Source organism: Haemaphysalis longicornis, unplaced genomic scaffold (genome assembly GCF_048455015.1).
Source record: "Haemaphysalis longicornis isolate Haplotype H1 unplaced genomic scaffold, Haemaphysalis longicornis Haplotype H1 scaffold_1, whole genome shotgun sequence".
Classification (NCBI taxonomy): domain Eukaryota; kingdom Metazoa; phylum Arthropoda; class Arachnida; order Ixodida; family Ixodidae; genus Haemaphysalis; species Haemaphysalis longicornis.
Window position 1 is genome coordinate 136,461,392 of NW_027526203.1, and position 17,414 is coordinate 136,478,805.

Consider the following 17,414-nt stretch of genomic DNA (forward strand, 5'->3'; position numbering starts at 1 on the left):
AAACCAGAGTATAGGTGGGCGTCAAAGGTGGCCTCGAAAACCAGAGATTTTTAAGGTGGCCAGCTGGCTTTTCATTGATTTGATCGTAGGGTTTAACGCGCCGACGCAGCGCAGGCGATGAGGCGCGCCGTAGTGGAGGGCTCCGGATTAATTTTGACCACCTGAGGATCTTTAACGTGCGCCGAAATCTCGCACACACGGGCGTTTTTGCCTTTCGTCTCCATCAGAAAAGCGGCCGCCGCGGCCGAGAATCGAACCCGCGTCCTCGTGCTCAGCAGCGCAACACCTTATTAGCCACTGAGCCACCGCGGCGGGTGCCAGCTGGCTTTTACCTGCAAACATTGCCGGCCCTAAACTAACACAGGCGAAGAGCTGAACACATTGAACTCTCGCCCTACGTCTGAATAACCAGAAAGGTCGCGCCCGCAACAGCGCAAGCGCATAAGCTGACCGATAAAAGTTGTTACCAACGTTACTTGGAGTTGTAAACCACGTGGGAATGGTTTTGTAAAGCGCTTTTATCAGCTTGTTATTTCCGTTCTGTATGAGAACAGTTAAGAGTCAGCGGTGCCGCCACAAGTTTCTACGTTGTTCTCATTTTTCACCTTACGAAGGCGCTGTTAAAGCAAAATGAGGACGAAGTGTAAAGTATACCTCGGTTTATTATATCGAGGTATATTTTACACGTAGGCATACTTCAATGCTTCATACTCGTGGTATACTTTTTATTCTGGATATAATTTAATCAATAAAGGCTTCATTTTTTTTTCAACCGCAGAAGCTACTTCAGTATGGCTTACAGGTTTGCAGACACACTGGAAGCCCGCACGTGTGTTCTCCGACAGCACTCCAAATGGAAACTCTCAGTACTTGAAGTCAATCCAGACGGTAGAGTTTCGGAGCCAACACGGATGGAAAAGGGAACTCACTCGTGAACCTTGAAGCGGGGTGGCGCGCTGACCGGCGGGTGATCGCGAACGCGCTGCATCGGAGGCGTACGGCGATTGACAGGACTGCCGAAGGAAAGCCCAGACATCCGCCCCGCGAAGCTCGCGATGGGCCGCTGATTAGGGCGCAGTGGATAGAGAGCACAATGCTATCTTATCGCCGCCCAGGCTTGCCGCAGAACAGCTGTCGATTCACCTGATGAGCGCAGCGGCCTCGATACAGGGCAGACAGAGCCGAAACCGGTACGTGCCGCACGCCTTTTTTTCCCAGTGCTCCTGGAAACGACGACTCCTGAGGCGGGAACACAATGTTGGGCGTTTCCCTGGTCTTTATAGCGCATAACGCAGCAGCACCACTCGTACTGCCGTACCTATTAACCCCTGGTAACTGCTTCAACGAGCAGCGGAAACGCCGATGCGTAGAGAGAGAGCGGAATTTGCCGGTTCCGACGATTACGTGGCTGGGATGCCGAGCGCCATTCCGATTCCGACCCGCTTTCTTTCCACTAAATCACTGTCGGTTAAATGCAGTGGGAGTCAAACACCGAACTCACCGCTACCAGCCAGTTGGTGTCGGCATATTGTACCGCAAATGGATTCGGCGCGTACTAAGGCCCGCGTGCGCTCGCTGTGTTTTTGTTTGCCCCTCGACCTGACGTATGTATGTCCTTGGCATATCCTCGGGACCGCAGAGCAGTATGTTGCAGAACTTGTGCAAGTGTGGCTGCCTCTTAAAGGGGCCCGCTGTGAACGCAACATGCAGCTTTGTTTAATGTGAAAGAACTAGCCTTTGCTAACGCACTCGGCCCCACTATACCCCCGAAATACGTTTTATAACCGAAAAATTTGAGGAAACGTTGACAAACTTCACAATTTTGTGCTACAGCGACATGTTATAGATAGGAATGACGTAACTTGGGACAGCAGTAATAACGGAAGTTTTAATGTGTTAACTGGCGTTAGAATTTCAGTGATACGAGCAAACCGGACTAGAAGCCCCACTACAATCGTGCATTCATTTTTCTTAGCGGTGGCTGAGGTCAGCGGCCGGCCGTCACACGCACAGTCGGCATCAATTCGAAGGTTATCGCGGGAGCGCCGACCGACCGCGACGACAGCGCCCTTGCGTGACAATTTTTAGCATCAGCCACAACGAGATTATGCTAGGTTTGCTTCTCCCACGGCTGTTCCATAAAGTGCGCGCACTGCCGTCGTACACGATAAAGGCCACGCTGGTTTCTTTTTTTTTATATTCTTTTCTCCTGTCATCCACAAACTTCCCACAGATGCGCAGCCGTCTCGGGGTAACTATTCCGGCATGCCGGGGCATTGTTGTGTTTAACAAAAACTGTAATTTGCTTCCGCATTGCCACAATGCCCAGTATCTTCGGTGTTATCAGATTGCCGTGGAACGAAACGCGGATACATCACCCAAAAAGGAATGAAGAAAAAACTGCAGCAGTCGGCCTTTTCAGAAGGGGGTGAGCGAATTCTATGCTACAGCCAAGCGATGAGAGAGGTTAGCATAATCTCATCTTCACGAATGGAACAAAAGTGCCACGGGTCGGTGCTCCCGCGATAACCTTCAAATTGATCCTGACTGTACAGTGCGGTCCACTGTTGAAGGAAAACGGCAAGCGCGTGGCCGCTGCGCTCCGCCAAGCGCCGACGCCGAGAAGTGGCGAGAATCGGAGACAGCCGGCACGTGCGCACTGACCGCATGAGGCGGGAGAAGCCACTCGGTCGTCTCCGGGGCGCTCAGATATTTTGAGTGCGAAATTCCTCAGCCATCGCAAGCTGAGCGGCGCAGCGGAGCGCCGTAGCAGACGACAGAGCGGCTTCTCCCGCCTCATGCGGTCAGTGCGCACGTGCCGGCTGTCTCCGATTCTCGCCACTTCTCGGCGTCGGCGCTTGGCGGAGCGCAGCGGCCACGCGCTTGCCGTTTTCCTTCAACAGTGGACCGTACTGTACAAGTTTCTGTGCCGTCATAGGAGAGTGGCCGGAAAGTGGGAGGGGAGTCGTCCCTTCTTCATATGCTGTCTTTAATGGCTAGTTTGCGATAAAAATGGCATTATTGCTGTCGGGTTAAGGCAGTCTCTTTAGAGAACCAAACTTGTATTTTGTCTTCATGACACCCTGAGAGGGCACGAATGCCATAAACACCCTGGGCGGCCGGGGGACTCCAAACTGCGAATAAGCCCGGAAAATGCCCATTCACATATATAGAGAAAATTTCCCTCAACATTTATAGCAGAATACAAGGCATTTCCATTGCAAAATGTTGTCATTCTTTTGTTTAAGCGGACAAAGAGTACTGCTGCAGCCGCGCGAATGACAATAGTTTTTATTTACGGCTTGTATTATTGGCGTGAAGTAATGAAGATATACCAAAAAAACATTTCCTTAACTGTCTTGTGGTCCATTATGTAGATATGAAGCGTTAAATAGATGCCAAATCACTGTGAAGCACGTAAATTACCCCGGCCTTTTGTTTTTCGTCCTGCTCAAAAGTTTCCACGTATGAAGGACTCAGCCACCATGCAAACTCTCGGCTCTACCACCTGAATCATTTAGAAATAAACATTGTCCCCGATGTATAAGCCGTAAGACATGCACATTTTCCTTGAAAAAATGGGCTTATGACATCCGGTTTACGCAACACAGTTCCAGCAGCTCTACTGGAACTGTGTTGCGACAAACTCATCAGCGAGAACCCGATACCGCATATAGCAGCGGAGACGCGCGACTACATGCCGAAAGGACGGCCTAGCACTTCAAAACTGGAGTCTCGAACCGACACCACACTAACACTTGCAAAGGCAGGGTAAAATGCAGCGTGGGTGAAAAAAAAAAAAAAAGTAAAGTGTAATACTATTGCTGGCTGATGTGGTGTCACGGTACACAAGCAAAACCAGAAGTGAATGTTACGTTAGCCAAGGGATGGCGCTAGCCACTGCCTTCATCATTATCATGAGGACGAATTTCGTTTTCAGCCGATTCCAGACGTCTTTGCTGCTGCTGGCTTTTCGCAGTAGTGCTAGTATTCGCGAAATGACTTCATTTCTCCGGCCGATTTTTCAGCAAAACTGCAAGAAAGATTGACTATATCAGGTTATCGACTTCGTTACATCAGGGTTAACCGCCACAACGCCTTCGTTATACAGAGATAGCCAACACATGGTCTTTGATGTGGTTGGCAATGGAGAATTGAAAAACTTCGTTAACTCAGGGAATTTGTCGCATAAAGGTTCGTTACATCCAGGTTTAACCCAGGACATGTTGCCATATACGAGCAACGCGAGTTGCACATTCGCGATAACCCAGAAATAGTGCAAGTGGAAATTTCCTTGGCGAGTTTAGAGTGTGCTCAGTCACATGGTGGCCTCGTGAAGCTGATTGAAAACGCGATACCAGCAACATCCATTTCCATTTTGACGCAGGCAGCGCTCTTCGTTTCGGACTTCCAGTGTTCGACAGCTTCCCGACTGAAAGCGGATGGACTCGGTTTTCGTAATTCCCACCCTGAGTCCGATTAGTTCACGTAGAGGGTGTCGCAAGCGTCTTCAACAATTTTTTTAGCATATTTGTCACTCGTTTGCGTGCAGATCTATCGCAAGGGTGGCATTTTATAGTCTATTTTCTTTGACGCTAGGATAGGTGAGAGCACCTGCCTACTCAGTAGAAATGCAATGAAAACAATGTTTCGCCCTCGGGAAATAGGGCCACGCTAGGGCAAAAACGGTTGCAGCAGAATGGCGGCGCCACGAAGTGTTTTGACATCCGCGAACCATTCCGTTGTAGATGCCGTTCCAAAGCGGGGATTCATTTTTTTGTTCCTGTTGTTGGTATTACGGCCACATTTATTTCAAGACAAAATATTTAGGTCGATTACTAAGTAGCTGGTTAACTTGCTTTCCGATTTTCTAATTAAACAAAGGAGCACTAAAACGCGACCCTCCTGCAGGGTTTGAGTACCAACGAACGGGCGGTTGGCTAAGGACGCTTCAAACAGGCTCATTTACAGCTTGAGCAGTCTTTTTTTTTACTAGCCGCATTTAAAATCCCACACTGAACAAACCTGGTGTTAGTTAAATGTCGGCCATAAAATAGAGGCAGGCCGTTCTCCCGTCCCTGCGCCAATGGGCGATGCTCACCTTTGCTTGTTTCGCCGGCCAGCGTGGGAAGACTGGTGCTCCTGGGCGACATCGTCACATCTGCGGCTGCCCGCCCACCACCGGGACGGCTGTACTCAGCGGTTGCCTCGTTCACCGGGAGCGGCCTGCAGCGCTCCGGCTGGGACGAGTAGTCGCCCGACACGTGCCGCGCCGGCGGCGTGCAGGATTGTGCCGCGGTGCAGAGCGGCGCCGTACGCGTTTCTGCCGCGCTCGACGACGTAGCGTCGGCAACGACCGCTGCGGGACGGGCGAACACGATGCGCATCGCGCCACGGGGGATGACCGCAGGTCCAGCTTCCGAGAACGATGGCGTGCCTTTCACGTAGATACAAAGCAAGGGCAAAAACGTGTAGTTTCACGCCGTAAACAGCTGCAAAATTACAAGTCTCTGATATTGAGTTCATCCGCTACGCACACGCCCCGAGTAGCTAATGTGTCTACGCTGCTGTCAAGACCATTATGCGGCTTGCGTTCTGTTAAAGTTCAGCCATTGAGCTGCAGGATGTTATCGGTACACTCAGCAGAGTGCCATGAAAGCCAGTGCTACTGCATGTGTAGCCCATTCCGCATTTGCAGCTGCAGCTCCTCGAGGTACGGCATGCGAGAAGGGAAACTACCTGAGCGAAACAAAATACTAAGCAACGTCTCGCACTCTTCAACTCTGCCACCAACTGCTAGAACAATGAACAATGAAATGTATTTGCATCGTATAAAGCAGTCAATAATAACTTAAATAGGACAGGTATGGCCGTTGGGGGCTGTTTTCGCCAGAATAATTTCTACGCATGCAACCTTGCTTGCAGAGCATGAGCAGAGCCTGTTCTCACCGGGCAAGGAGAGGGGCAGCGCCCTGGGTGGCAGCGCTGTCTTTGGCCTCGGACCCAACATTGACGACGTGGAGCGAGAGCCAACAGGCTGACTTGGCGGTACCCGGGCCCCCACCGTTTCCACGGGAGCCGCCCACCTCAGTTGGGCGATTCTAGGGCCCATGTGAGTTGGCGCCGCCCTCGTGAACTCGGCACCGCGTGTCTTCTCTTCCGACAACCTCACTGTTGAAAACTCTTTGCGAAGCGCTGAGTCGCGAATCTTTTCGTCGCCTCGCTGAGGTTCATAAGTAAACTGCGGCTGCGGAGGAATCAGTGAGGCAGCTTCCTTCCCATCATAGGCATGTACGTCGAGACCAGCTTGCTTGTTTGACAGCTGTCCTGACGCCCAGTCCTGCTGTGTCGTTTTCGACGAACACCTGAAGGTTTCAGGCGTACAGACATCCTGCTGTTTTCCCTTGGGCGGTGCGGACGGGTCGCCTTGCCCAGACAGATCACCAAGGCGGCGGCGGTTCTGGTTTACAGGTGGCACTAGTCGGACGGAAGTCGATGCGTTCGGGTCGTTTGAGGCAGGTATCGGATGCTGGCGAGCGGCAGCGGAGTTGCGTTCCCCAAAAGGAGTGCCGGTAGCTGAAATTCTATCCAAGTCAGGCGTCGGGGCGATGGACAGCTTGGTGCGAGCGGCACTTACTTGTTCGTACGACGGTGGCGGCGTACGGGCCGCGGGAACAGAGAGTCTCTTGGCGGCGAACTGCTCATCGGGCTCTTTTCCTGCCAGCGAGAGGCGCCCCGCAGTGCGCGCGTCCCAGCGCAGCCCGCACGTGGGCGGTGGTGAGGCGTACATGGCGGCAATGAGCTGTCTGCAGGAGCGCCGCATGTGCTGCTCTGAGAAGGGCAGGCCCTCGTCCAAATGCCCGGCCGAGCTTCCTCTGCCATCGGACTCAACGCTGGTGGGCGTCCTGCAGAAAGATATGCCAGACAATACGCAATTTGCAATGAATACAGAGTTATATAGCAGAGTAATAGCTTCGCCTTTATTCTGCAGGTATGTTAGCTTGAGCATGCCAAGTGTTCTCGCTCAGATGATCGCTGTTTGCTGCTGCTGTCCGGCCCACACGGTTTTGTGTGTGTATGCTCTCATGCCGTTTATAGTTTGCTTCGCCTTGTCCTGAGCGGGGATGTCGAACTAAATCCTGCCCCCCCCCCCTCCCCCCTGAACCTGTTGCCGGAAAATGGAGCCATAATGATGGGAATGTTCAGGGACCCATGACGCGTTCTAAGAATGGATCAAGCGCTGATTTAATGGATGGTAACTCCTCTGCCGAGCAAATGCTTTCCCAACTACAATACGGTCAAAATCAAATGGCCAAAGATATCGCCGATATTAAAAACTCATCATCACACTGTCAACGCCATATTGGATTCTCTGGATTCCAGTGTCACGGCACTTGAATTATCCCATGTTATCTCTTCACCTGATCCTTTATCGGAATCCTTCAGCAGTGAGATTGCGGCGCTGACCAAAGCGGTTAATGAACTGTGGCTAAAAAATAACAATCTTGAAAATCGCATGGGACGTAACAACTGAACCTTGCATGGCCCAAATGAAGGTGAAGACACAAATAGTGACAATCTGCGGGCTAAAGCATCGCAAGTGTTTTGTGCTAACTTGAACAGAGACTGTCCTGCAATTGAACATCGCCATAGGCTAGGTCGAGTCTGAGATAACCATATTCAACTCGTTATTATCAAGCTTCTAGACTATCGCGATATGATGAAGGTGATGAGAAACGTCTTCAGTTCAAAGGATCCAACAATTACGTTACGGAAGACTATTCCCGAAAGGTGTGCTGTGTTCGAAAGAAGCCTTGGAGTGGTTCCGCTTCATTTCGTAGCACGGGGTCTGAAGTTCACTTGCGCTTCGATCAACTTTTTGTTGATAGCGTTCAGTATATCCTACATGCCACCTCGAACACGCTTGTTACAATGCCCTCCCATCCAACTTCGCGCCACCAGCACCTCCTCCTGAACCATTTCCTCCTTAGTAGCTACCCCTCCGCGAATCTGATGACCTTACAATTTTGAATGTTAATGCAAGAAGCCTACTTAACAAATTTCCTAGCTTCGTTCCCTATTATAAACGTTTTCTCCACACATAGTAGGTGTAACTGAGTCTTGGCTACATGAAGGCGTGCATGACTCTCAGATAACCCCACCCGGGTACGCCTTCGTTCGCAATTATTGACAAAATGGCAAAGGCGGGGTGTGGCTTTACTCTGTCAGTCGGGCTTGAACATTTCTGTCTAGCTTACCGCTGTGGATATTGAATCGGTACGGTGCAAGCATCACATCATGGTTGGTGTTTTCTACCCGCCACCTGGCACCTCCGTCGAGCGAATACACAATCTTTCTCGTTATATTCATAACCACAATATCGATTCATCTAATATTGTCTGAATGGGCGATTTCAATGCACTCGGAATTCATTGGCCTTCTCCGACTGCGTCCGGTCGTGAGCCTGGCATCGGCCATGAGCTAATCAAATTTTCACCGTCTTTTGACTTAGTGCAACCGGTTATTGATGCCACCTCCCAGGACTCGCTTCTGGACATGATTTTTGTGAGCTTGAAAATTGCGGAAGGAGGATTTCTATGTGAAACTACTGGAGGTACATGTGATGATACGGCGGTCATCCTGACGATGTCTTATACTGTGCTGAGGGCCTTGTATTCGTTCACAACGTTCCAGGGTTTTAGTCGTGCTAACGATACGTCAATTTTTGGATGTCCTTGCTGAAGCTTGTCCCCGTTCGAATCCATGCGCAGTACTAGTGACGTTACAGCTCTTGTGACGTACTTCGAAAATGTTGTAAAATCTTGCATTCTTCGCTTTGTTCCACTAAAAACTAAAAACTAAAAAAAAAAATATGAAACTCTCTTAGACGAACAGAGGTATTCTTCACTTATCTCGTCTACTGCGAATACTGAGGCGTTCCGAAAACCCGGACAAACACGATAGCATAAACAAGTTCCACAAAGCTAAAAAAGAAGTTGCCGCAGTGATGACTTCGGCAAAAGATATTTTCTTTAGCAGACAATTACACTCTTTACGGAAAAGTAATCCTCGTAAATTCTCCACTTCAGTTCTCCCAAGTAGCGGCCCTTCCTCCTCTTTCCTATTTGACGGTAAAACCGTTATTGCTGACCGGAAAATCTCCCATGCATTTAATACATACTTCCCCTCTCTATTTTCTGTTGATAATCATGTTACCCCTACCTTACATAATCAGCCCAATTTCTGACGTAAATACCAGCCATGCAGGTGTTTTGAATCTTATTTTGAACTTAGACGCAGAAAAGGAAGACGGTCCCGACGGTATTCCAAATTCCTTTTGAATTCGGTATGCGCTATCGACATCCCGTTAGCTTACCATTATATTTCGAAAGTCTTTATCGTCCTGTATTTTTCCCTCCGTCTGGAAATTGACTAAGGTGCGGCCAATTTTTAAGTCTGGTGATAAGCAGCTTTTGCAAAATTACCTGCCCTTTTCGCTGACATCGCATACTGGAAGGGTGTTGGAGCACATAATTTATAAACATATAATAGACGTCCTTGAAACTAATAATGTTTTATCCAATCTGCAGCGTGGTTTGCCAAGCGATTCGAACACAGCTAGCGGACTTCACCCATGACATTTCTTTAGGCCTTGATTCCCGCAAACAGGTCGAAGTAATCTTCATTGACTTCGCAAAAGTGTTCGACACTGTTCTTCACTCTAAGTTATTTAAAAAACTCCGCGTTATATTAAAATATTTCAGACTAGTAGATCTAATTGCCAATTTCTTTTCGAGTCGATCCTACTACGTTAGCTTTTTTTCGGGTAACTCACCTTTAGTCGACATTACATCAGGATTCAGGGGTACGACACAAGGGTCTTTTCTTCGTCCTTGGTTGTGCCTGGTTATTATTAATGCCTTGGCACAATCCATCTCTTGTAACCTACGCATCTACGCCGATGACTGTGTATTGTACAACATCATTACCTCCCTTCAATATCATCACCTCCTTAATGGCTCGTCCAGTGCTTTTTCGTCTTGGTGTGATACCAGGCAGATGAATGTCAATTTCTGCAAAACAGTCGCAATGTCCTTCAATACCAGAACGCAGAATTCAGTTGTCAACTACTCCTTTAATGACCTAGTGCTCCAAAACGTGTCATAATATAAATATCTTGGGGTGATTTTTACTACTATACCCTCTCATGGTCTAATCATATAAATTCAGTCGGCACGAAATCTATCTGTGTATCGGCCGCAGAGCGGAAATGTCTCTGTATTCTTAGCAACGTGAAAACTCGGGCGAGTTCGTGATGCATGTTGAACCGCAGAGCAAACGACAAGACACATGACGATAGCAACAGAACACACGGAGCGTTTCGTGTGTCCTCTTGCTATCGTCCTGTGTCTTGTCGTTTGCGTTGTGGTTCAACAAATATCTATATTCTCAGCCTTTTTGGACAAGCTTTTGGCGTAGGCTAACGACAACGGTTTCAACGTGGTCTTGGCGGATTATATAAATAGACATGTTACTTCCAGCGTCGGATCGCTACAGTTTAATGAAGCTTTTTGATTAAAATCCCTGCAAAACACCAGTACTACGCCCACATGCGTCAACGCTAATTGATGTATACTTCACAAATATCAAACCTGGAAAAACAGTGGCCAGCGTTATTGGCGCCAACAGTAACGATCACCTGCCAATATTCCGAACAGGAGGAAGCAGTGCTGCAACCAAGCCTTTGAAGTGCGCCCCCACGAGAACTATTCCAAGTCTAAACCCATTTCTACTACAACAATTTCTTCACTACCAATGACAACTACACTGGGATGGTGTGGATGGGCAGTCAAACAATAACACTACGTACGTCGCTTTTATGCCCCTATCTTTTGCTGGTTGCAAAAAGGTTTTCGTTCATACGCCCTTATCCAGTAAAAAAGTCAAGAAACCATGGATTTCAAACTATTCCCTTGAATTAATTAAACAAAATAATGCTCCTATGGGCACCTTTCACGGACGAGAGACGCTGCTGATCGCCGCACATTTAAATCTTTCCATAATAAGGTCACAAGTTACTTCAGACAAGCCAAATAAAATTACATCCACAGTATATTTATTTAGCACTGAAACATTCAGACGTGGCGATTTACTCTGGAAGAATCTGAGCACTTGGTCGCGAGCAAGATAACAGGACGGGCACTGAAGGACAGGGACATAATGGGATATGCATGCCCTGTCAGCAGTTCTCTAACGCTTTCAATAACTTCTAAAGAGTAGAACTGTCTCTTGGCTATCGCAGTACCGCGGCCCATACGACTCCACGTGCCCATTCTGCGCCTCCGCCGTACAGAATGTGAATGTGCAGCATCTGCTGTGGACCTGCCCGGGACTGCATCAGATCTGATTACGGCACCTTCGTGCAACCGGCGTCCACCCTGGCCGCCCTCCAGACCTGCAATGCTCGGTTCATGGGCCATTTCATCGGCAACGTCTGGACTTTATACACGAAGCTAACTTGGTCGCGTACCTGTGAATCGTGCACCGTTATGCCGCAGGGCAAACTTTCGAATAAAAAAAAAATCTGTTTAAGCTTTTACTTCCACCGCCAGCATTACCAGAAATAAATTACCCTACCTTCCCGCGAGGGGAACCCTGTGGAGATGCGACGCATCTTGGGGGTTCACTTGGTGTTTCCGTTGGGTTGATTCTCTAATTGCGTGAAACGTGTAAGGAACGCGTATGATTTATTCTTTATTTAACACGCGGCGTAACGTTAACGATGACGGCCTTCTGGTCGCTGAAGTGTACGGGTAGTAGATGGTGAAGTAACGGGACCACCGTGCAATTTGCAGCGAAGATAAAGTCTATGCACGTGTACGAAATCGGAACGCCGGTGCTGGAACGACCGCGGCTATGACGCAACGTGGCGCGGCTATGACGCAACACAATCCAACACAACCCACTTTAATCCAATCCAATCCAAATCAAATCCAAGCGAAGCCAAGCCAATCCAATCTAATCCAATCGAATCCAATCCAATGCCCCTCGCGAGAGAGTGTTCGCTATCGGAGAGGAAGGGGGTGAGCGGCGGAGAGCGCAGCTCGCGCGGAGAGGAGAATGGGAGAGGGGCGGACGACAAAGACGCCGACGCTGCATGGACAAGGCGAGTGAATGAGATGCAGTCGCATCTAAAAATCCATGGAAATACCGAGCACAAGTGAGCGCTCGCCTCGCGAGGAGCGTCCGGCGTCGGCCAGCTCAACCTTGCAGAAGACGGCCCAGCGTCGTGGAGTGACCGCTCGCGAGCTGTTCTCCTCGTCCGTTGACGTGCGTTCGCGCTACAGTTGCCGAGCTCGCGAAGCGCGTTGGCGCGGGTCCCAGCGCGTGCTAACGCGGTCCACTTTGGGAGAGATGTGAAAGTCTGCGAACAATGGAAAACTTTCAGCGGCAAGTTCGGAAATGCATGTGAGGTGCAACAGCCGGGTCTCCGACGAAGGGAGACGGGCGTCAACTCCGCTGTTTCTCCAGCCTTGCACCACCAGTGCAAGCTGCGCCAATTTTTTTCTGGCGTCTGTTGGTGAGAGCCATTACGACCCGCGTTGTTTAGAGTATATCGCGCCCAGGAATTCTAAAGTGCAGCCTAAGCGCCTACAAGCGAACATTAACTCCTTTCCGCGCGGTTATTTTATTCCGAAGTAGCAAACTACTTCCTGTAGATGACCTACCGATTCGGCCAGTCAAATACACGACCGATATGATCTGCCCTGTCCTTGCACACATTTACAACGTTGTCTTTCAACATGGAATATTTCCAGTCCGCATGCAGCCTGCAAAAGTCTGTACTCCCACCGTAGCGGCGTCCACTGCGGGCTAGCACCGGACCACGCAAGATAAGAAACTCTTGTTTTTTGAAAAGGGGTTAACCAAAAAAGCTCAGGATCAAAGTTTTGTGATCAACATGACATCCGCACGCTCACTCAAGGGCAAGCTTTTGTTCTGTCTAAAGTACACGGTTATAATGCGGCAACGAGCCCCCAACCTAGCAAAATTGTCGCTGATGTAGACGAAGCCGTTCAAGAAGTAAACCTAAACGCCGAAGACGAAGTAATACTTAAATTGATTGGTACCCTGTCGAAGTTGCCGTTGCAAAAGAGCAAAAATTTGACCGCAGGTGATAACCGAGCATTTCGTGAACTTAAAAAAGACCAAAGCATTGACATCCTTCCCGTTGACAAGGGCAACTAGACGGTGGTGCTAGAAAGCCAAGAGTACGGCCGCAATGTTTCAGCTTTCTTGGATGGGGATACATGTGCGAAGTTAAAGAGGATCGAACGAACCAAACGCAGACGCAGCGGTAGAAGTTGCTCGCAGAAATTTTTAAGAACCACCCGGAACAAAAAATGTTCTACCTATGTTTAATCTGCCGAAACAGCTCCGCACCTGGTTTCTACAGATTACTGAAGATCCACAAACCTGGCGTCCCCTTCGCCCGTTTGCACACTTTACTCCTCACCATGCCGAGCACATTCAAATTTACTGCACCGCATCTTCGCCCCCCCCCCCCCCCCCTCCTTTCCCCTCGCCGGGAAGACGCCGACTCATGTCCGCAACTCGAGCTGCTTTGTGAAACTTGCATCAGCGGTGAGCATGGGCGAAGACGGAAGCCTGGTCTTGTTAGACGTCGTGTCTTTGTTCCCTAACGTGCCTGTACCATATCCCCGGCCAGTGCTGCACCGAAAATGATCTGACCCTAAAAGGAAGAACGCCCGTCATTGCCCACGAACTATGCCGCCTAGTGTAGTTCTGCTTGTCCAGCACGTATCTTTTGTACAAAAAGGCAATTTTCAAACAAAAAGTGCAACCGCAATGGGAGCCCCCATCTCCGTAACAATGGCTAACTTGACCATGGAACACATAGAGGGGAAAGCCCTGAGTTCATTATCTCCGCGACCTAAACTTTTCTTGGCAATACGGACGATTGTTTTTGCATAGTGAAGATTTCCGCAGTTGACAATCTGAAAAGAATCGAAATTCCACCCACCCCGTCAATAAGTTGACGGTTAAATGAGAACACGACGGCTCCATCCCTTTTCTTGACAACCAATTGACAAGAAGAAGCAAGAGCCTAGAGTTCTCACTACACCGATCGATCGATCGATTGTAGAGTTTAACGCGCCGACGCAACGGCGATGAGGCGCGCCGTAGTGGAGGGCTCCGGATTAATTTTGACCACCTGGGGATCTTTATCGTGCGCCGAAATCTCGTACACACGTGCGTTTTCGCTTTTCGCCTCCATCAGAAAAGCGGCCGCCGCGGCCGGGAATCGAACCCGCGACCTTGTGCTCAGCAGCGCAACGCCTTAGCCACTGAGCCACCGCGGCGGGTTTCTCACTACACCGGAAGCCGACGTACACCGGTCGCTACCTTTATTTTAATTGGCGCATCCCGTCGACCACAACGTCCTTGTTGTGTTTATTCACATCTGTCGCTCGAAATTTCTTTTTCATTTAGTCAAACGTCACTGCCATGAGCACACTTCGAATATTTTGTCCTATTTTTCAGGTTATGCTACCACAAAACGGCAATCGCTTATGATTATGGCACTTGCCCCACGAAATAATTGGTTTAAGTACTCTTTCTCCCTATGTACCACTGCCATTATCTTGCGAATGATGTTTCCCAAAGCTAAGTGTACTTGTTCGAGTCGCACTTGCTTTGATTGTTTTTTTGCCTGCCGTCGTCTGTTTCTATTAAAGTGTGTCCTTTTGTGTAGTCGTGGCAAACATGTACCCACCGTGCGAAGATCTTGTATCAAGATCGAGGTATCTACAAATAAATAAATAAACAATTAAATAAATTAAACCCTTCGCAGCCGGGGTACCTCAAGGTAGCATCCTCGGGCCATTACTTTTTATTCTATATGTAAACGATGTAGTGAACATCACCCTATCATTCACGTTCATCATCTATGCTGATGACACTGCATTACTTCTTACTTGTCAAGATGACACGAAATTATTGGTCCAAGGAAGCCGCGCAATAAGAACACTGCGGCGTTAGAGCGTGCAATTCATCAGAAATAAATACCACTGAAACGAAGGCTGTGCTTTTCAGAGCAAAATACCGAAAAGAAAACGTTTATGGGGACCTTCTGCTTGATATGTCTCAAAAATTGTAAGTCACGCAAAAACCTTGAGTGATATTTGAGGGACATCTGCTGTGTAATAGGCACATCGCCGCGATTTCAACTTGGCCCGTATTACAAGGCTGCGTGTACATGTACCAGAAAGTGTTAGGCTAGTAATTGATAATTCACTTTTTGCACCCCTTGGTTTCATGAAACCCTATAATGTCAAACATAAAACTTCATACCACCCAAAGTAAAGCTGTGAGAGCTATCTCAAACGTGCCGCATGATGCTCACACTGCGCCCGTTTTTAAAGAACTTCGTATCCCCGCTGTTTCACGTTTGTATAACGACACGCTTCTCAATCATTATTGCTCACGAATGAAGCGTAACATTGTCATCGACCAATTATCAAACATAAAACGTAACTGTCCTGATCATCATACTTGTTATGATGAAACATTGGTGAGGTCCCGTTCACGCACAAATTATAGTCGTCATTTGCTGCTCTTACACTGCAGTCATTACTTAACTCGCTGGGTAAGTAGATATTTTTTAGGTTACATTGTTATATAAAGGAGTACTCATTTTCTGTCCTTGTAAACTTGTGTGAAATAATCTTGGTCATTGTTCTATACATACATTTTTTATTTTAACTTGGAGCTCTTATTTTTTGACATTGGAGCGTGTCCTCGCGCCGCGGCTGCTAAAGAATATTTGCTTTATAAGGTTTTGACGGTGTATATAAATTTTTTACTGTTTTACATGCACATATATATATATATATATATATATATATATATATATATATATATATATATATATATCTTCTGCAGATACACCATCAAGCCTTCTTTCTCTCGCTTTTCATCTGTGGCCCGGGTATCTCTGCTGTTGATACCAAATACACGATTGATTGATTGATTGATTGATTGATTGATTGATTGATTGATTGATTGATTGATTGATTGATTGATTGAATTAGGACATATCTTAGTTTATTTCTGTTTCCAAACACAGAGAACATCGGCTGTGTTCCCTGCTGCAGAGCGAAACATGCTATCTTGGACACTCGTGACGACTGTGTGAGACATACCTTACGGTCACATCATGGCGGGATGGCACGGCCGACGAGCCGACGCGCTGCGAGAACCTGTCGACGGAGCCGTCGATGCCCGAGTCCCCATCGCTGTCCGCCTGGCCACTGCTCGCTCCAAGCGGTACCCCGCCACTGCCCATATCTGCACCAAGTTCAGCAAGGCACAAATATCCCACCCGCCTTCAATATGCATTACAGTCCGTGTTTAAACTGAGACTGTAACGCACCAAGCAAGCCTTGCCAATTTATAACTCCCCGACAAACGCTCCAGCAAAAATTTCTGTAAAAACCGATCCGAACAATATCGGTCTCATATAAAAGTAAAGGCTGCATTAAAGTGCGTGTTATCGGTAGAAAAGTGTATTATAAGTCGCTTAAAAATGATCATGTAGATTGGGAGTATTGGCAGAAAGAATAAAAGAGCCATGTAAACGTTTTTCTTTTTTTTTCAGCATCTGAAACAATTCCAGAACATTGGAAATAAAGCGCAGAGTCGTAAGGTTAGGTGGCCACAAAATCTTATATTACAGGTGTACGCACATGAGATAGCTTAGAAACGTAGATCTCAAGCCATGTTGAAAGGACCCCTTCAATGCTTTTCTTTCGGATGCTTTTTGGGCATTACGTCTGTTCTTCATGTCGTGCCGAGATAGACGCAAAAAGAATTACAGAGATCCGTGCATAAATGATAGAGTTATTGCTTTTTTAAATTTAGAAATACCAGGAAATTGCACGCTGCTCTTTCCTCAAAAACCGAGGGACTGCCGCTTGTTTTCCTACTCGCCCCGATGACGTCGCATCGTGGAACCAGCGAGGGCGGCGAAAAAAGACGCGTTCCGGAAGCCCACGGTCCTGGGAAGCTCCTTTCTGCGCTTCTTGGTGGCGTCTTTCGGCCTCTCGTGACGACCCGCAGGCGATGGAGGAAGTGCACGAGACCACCGTAGTCACCAGCCTAGCCCTGCTATGCCGCTGTGTTGCCGTGCTGATCAGGTTATTTTTGGTTAACAGGGCGGCTGTTCATAACAATGCCCAACTGTCTCCTCTGGCCCGAGTGCGTTTTTTCCAAGTGCGAAGTGTGTGCGCTGCCCTGCTACTGAGGCCTTACTTTAACGCCACTTGTGGCTGGATAAAAAGGCGATAAATAGTCGCATATCGTAATTTATAAAAGCACCTGTGAGATGCTCA

At 48.3% G+C, this 17,414-nt stretch overlaps 1 protein-coding gene and 1 long non-coding RNA gene across 8 annotated transcripts in view; one reads left to right on the forward strand and one right to left on the reverse strand.

The window, feature by feature from the left end:
• Positions 1-17,414, reverse strand: part of LOC144180620 (uncharacterized) — a 293,036-nt gene that overhangs the window by 50,939 nt on the left and 224,683 nt on the right. For all 6 annotated transcript variants that reach the window (XM_077708962.1, XM_077708957.1, XM_077708951.1 and 3 more), the window contains 3 exons: positions 16,227-16,371; positions 5,950-6,905; positions 5,102-5,437 (listed from right to left, as the gene is read on the reverse strand). In XM_077708962.1, coding sequence (XP_077565088.1) covers positions 5,102-5,437; positions 5,950-6,905; positions 16,227-16,371 — 1,437 coding nt within the window. The remainder of the gene's footprint in view (positions 1-5,101; positions 5,438-5,949; positions 6,906-16,226; positions 16,372-17,414) is intronic.
• Positions 961-16,289, forward strand: LOC144180692 (uncharacterized). 2 transcript variants are annotated; one of them, XR_013324512.1, is made up of 3 exons: positions 961-1,190; positions 5,926-6,112; positions 16,151-16,289. It is a non-coding gene; the product is annotated as an uncharacterized LOC144180692 (long non-coding RNA). The 2 variants fall into 2 exon arrangements; XR_013324514.1 differs by lacking the exon at positions 16,151-16,289 and adding an exon at positions 11,303-11,680.